This window comes from Kryptolebias marmoratus, unplaced genomic scaffold (assembly GCF_001649575.2).
Source record: "Kryptolebias marmoratus isolate JLee-2015 unplaced genomic scaffold, ASM164957v2 Scaffold144, whole genome shotgun sequence".
In the NCBI taxonomy this organism is placed as follows: Eukaryota; Metazoa; Chordata; class Actinopteri; order Cyprinodontiformes; family Rivulidae; genus Kryptolebias; species Kryptolebias marmoratus.
This window is the reverse complement of record NW_023665878.1, coordinates 10,328-11,657: the sequence shown is the minus strand read 5'-3', so window position 1 is coordinate 11,657 and position 1,330 is coordinate 10,328. Positions and strand designations below refer to the sequence as shown.

Here is a 1,330-nt window from a genome sequence, read left to right as displayed (position 1 = left end):
GGGGGGTCTTGTTTTAATTCAGGATTCTTCTCTGACTGAAACAAACTGCAGCTCATGGTTCTCTCTGACCAGCAGGGGGAGCTGCAGCTCCTTCAAATGTTTGGAACTGTTCCTTTAATCCATTCTGTCTCCTCTGTCTCGCGCCCCCTGCTGACCTTTGACATATAAGGACATGTCCGCACGGCAACAGCTGACGTTCTTCAGTCTAAAAACAGCCTGAGATCCCAGTGAGCTGCCGTTAGGCCTCAACTGTCCTCTGCTGCTGAGTCACTTCGGTTTACTTGTCTCTGGGAACACCTTTGTCTCCCTCACCTGTCGACCGAGTCCACCTCGTCTCCATGGAGAGTCTGGAGAAGCAGCTCATCTGTCCCATCTGTCTGGAGATTTTCACCAAGCCGGTGGTCATCCTGCCATGTCAACACAATCTGTGCCGCAAGTGTGCTAACGATGTCTTCCAGGTGAGACAGACACACACCTGAGGGACACACTCACCTGTAAGGTCAGTCTTTTTCCCACTCGGTTTTCAGTCCTTGAAGAGACGAGAATTGGATCAGTTTTTTGATCCAACCCGTCACGGTGAAACAGATGTGTTCATTTATTTGCTATAAAACCTTTCAGCTGATTCATGTTGATGATGTCACATGACCTCAGGTGTTTCTTCAGGTGGTTTAATCAGACTGGCACCAGAGTCGAGTCATTCTTTCTTCAATTGGAAGCTTTTTGTTTTTATGGCATTTAAGTTTTTGAAAGTGTCCGTGAATGCACCATCAGACATCCTGTAAACAAACAGTAAATAACAACAAACCTCAGGAGAGAAATCAAACATTTCAATATTTAGTTTGGGTTAAAACAGGAATGATGCTGAAATGATCTTTGAGAATAAAGCAGCTAATAAAACAAGCTCCGCCCCTTTACCTGTTATTCTGTTGTAGTCTTCACCCAGCATCTTCATTAACCTCCTGCAGTTAAAGACAGTCCGTCTCTACCTGTGCGTCCCCTGCAGGCGTCCAATCCTTACCTGTCCACAAGGAGTGGCTCCACAGTGACCTCTGGTGGACGTTTCCGCTGCCCGTCCTGCCGGCATGAGGTGGTCCTGGACCGACACGGAGTGTACGGGCTGCAGAGGAACCTGCTGGTGGAGAACATCATCGACATGTACAAACAGGGGAGCAGCAGGTGCAAACACACACACACACACACCTGCACACACACAGGTACAAACACACACACCTGCACACACAGGTACAAACACACACACCTGCACACACACAGGTACAAACACACACACCTGCACACACAGGTACAAACACACACACCTGCACACACAAGT

At 48.2% G+C, this 1,330-nt stretch overlaps 1 protein-coding gene across 1 annotated transcript in view; it reads left to right on the top strand.

The window, feature by feature from the left end:
• Window positions 1-197: 197 nt before the first annotated feature.
• The window catches only part of LOC108229211 (E3 ubiquitin-protein ligase TRIM63-like), a 6,906-nt gene continuing 5,773 nt past the window's right edge, over window positions 198-1,330 (top strand). The window contains exons 1-2 of the mRNA XM_017404873.3: window positions 198-458; window positions 1,004-1,176. Of these exons, the coding sequence (XP_017260362.1) occupies window positions 339-458; window positions 1,004-1,176 (293 nt within the window). The 5' untranslated portion in view covers window positions 198-338. The remainder of the gene's footprint in view (window positions 459-1,003; window positions 1,177-1,330) is intronic.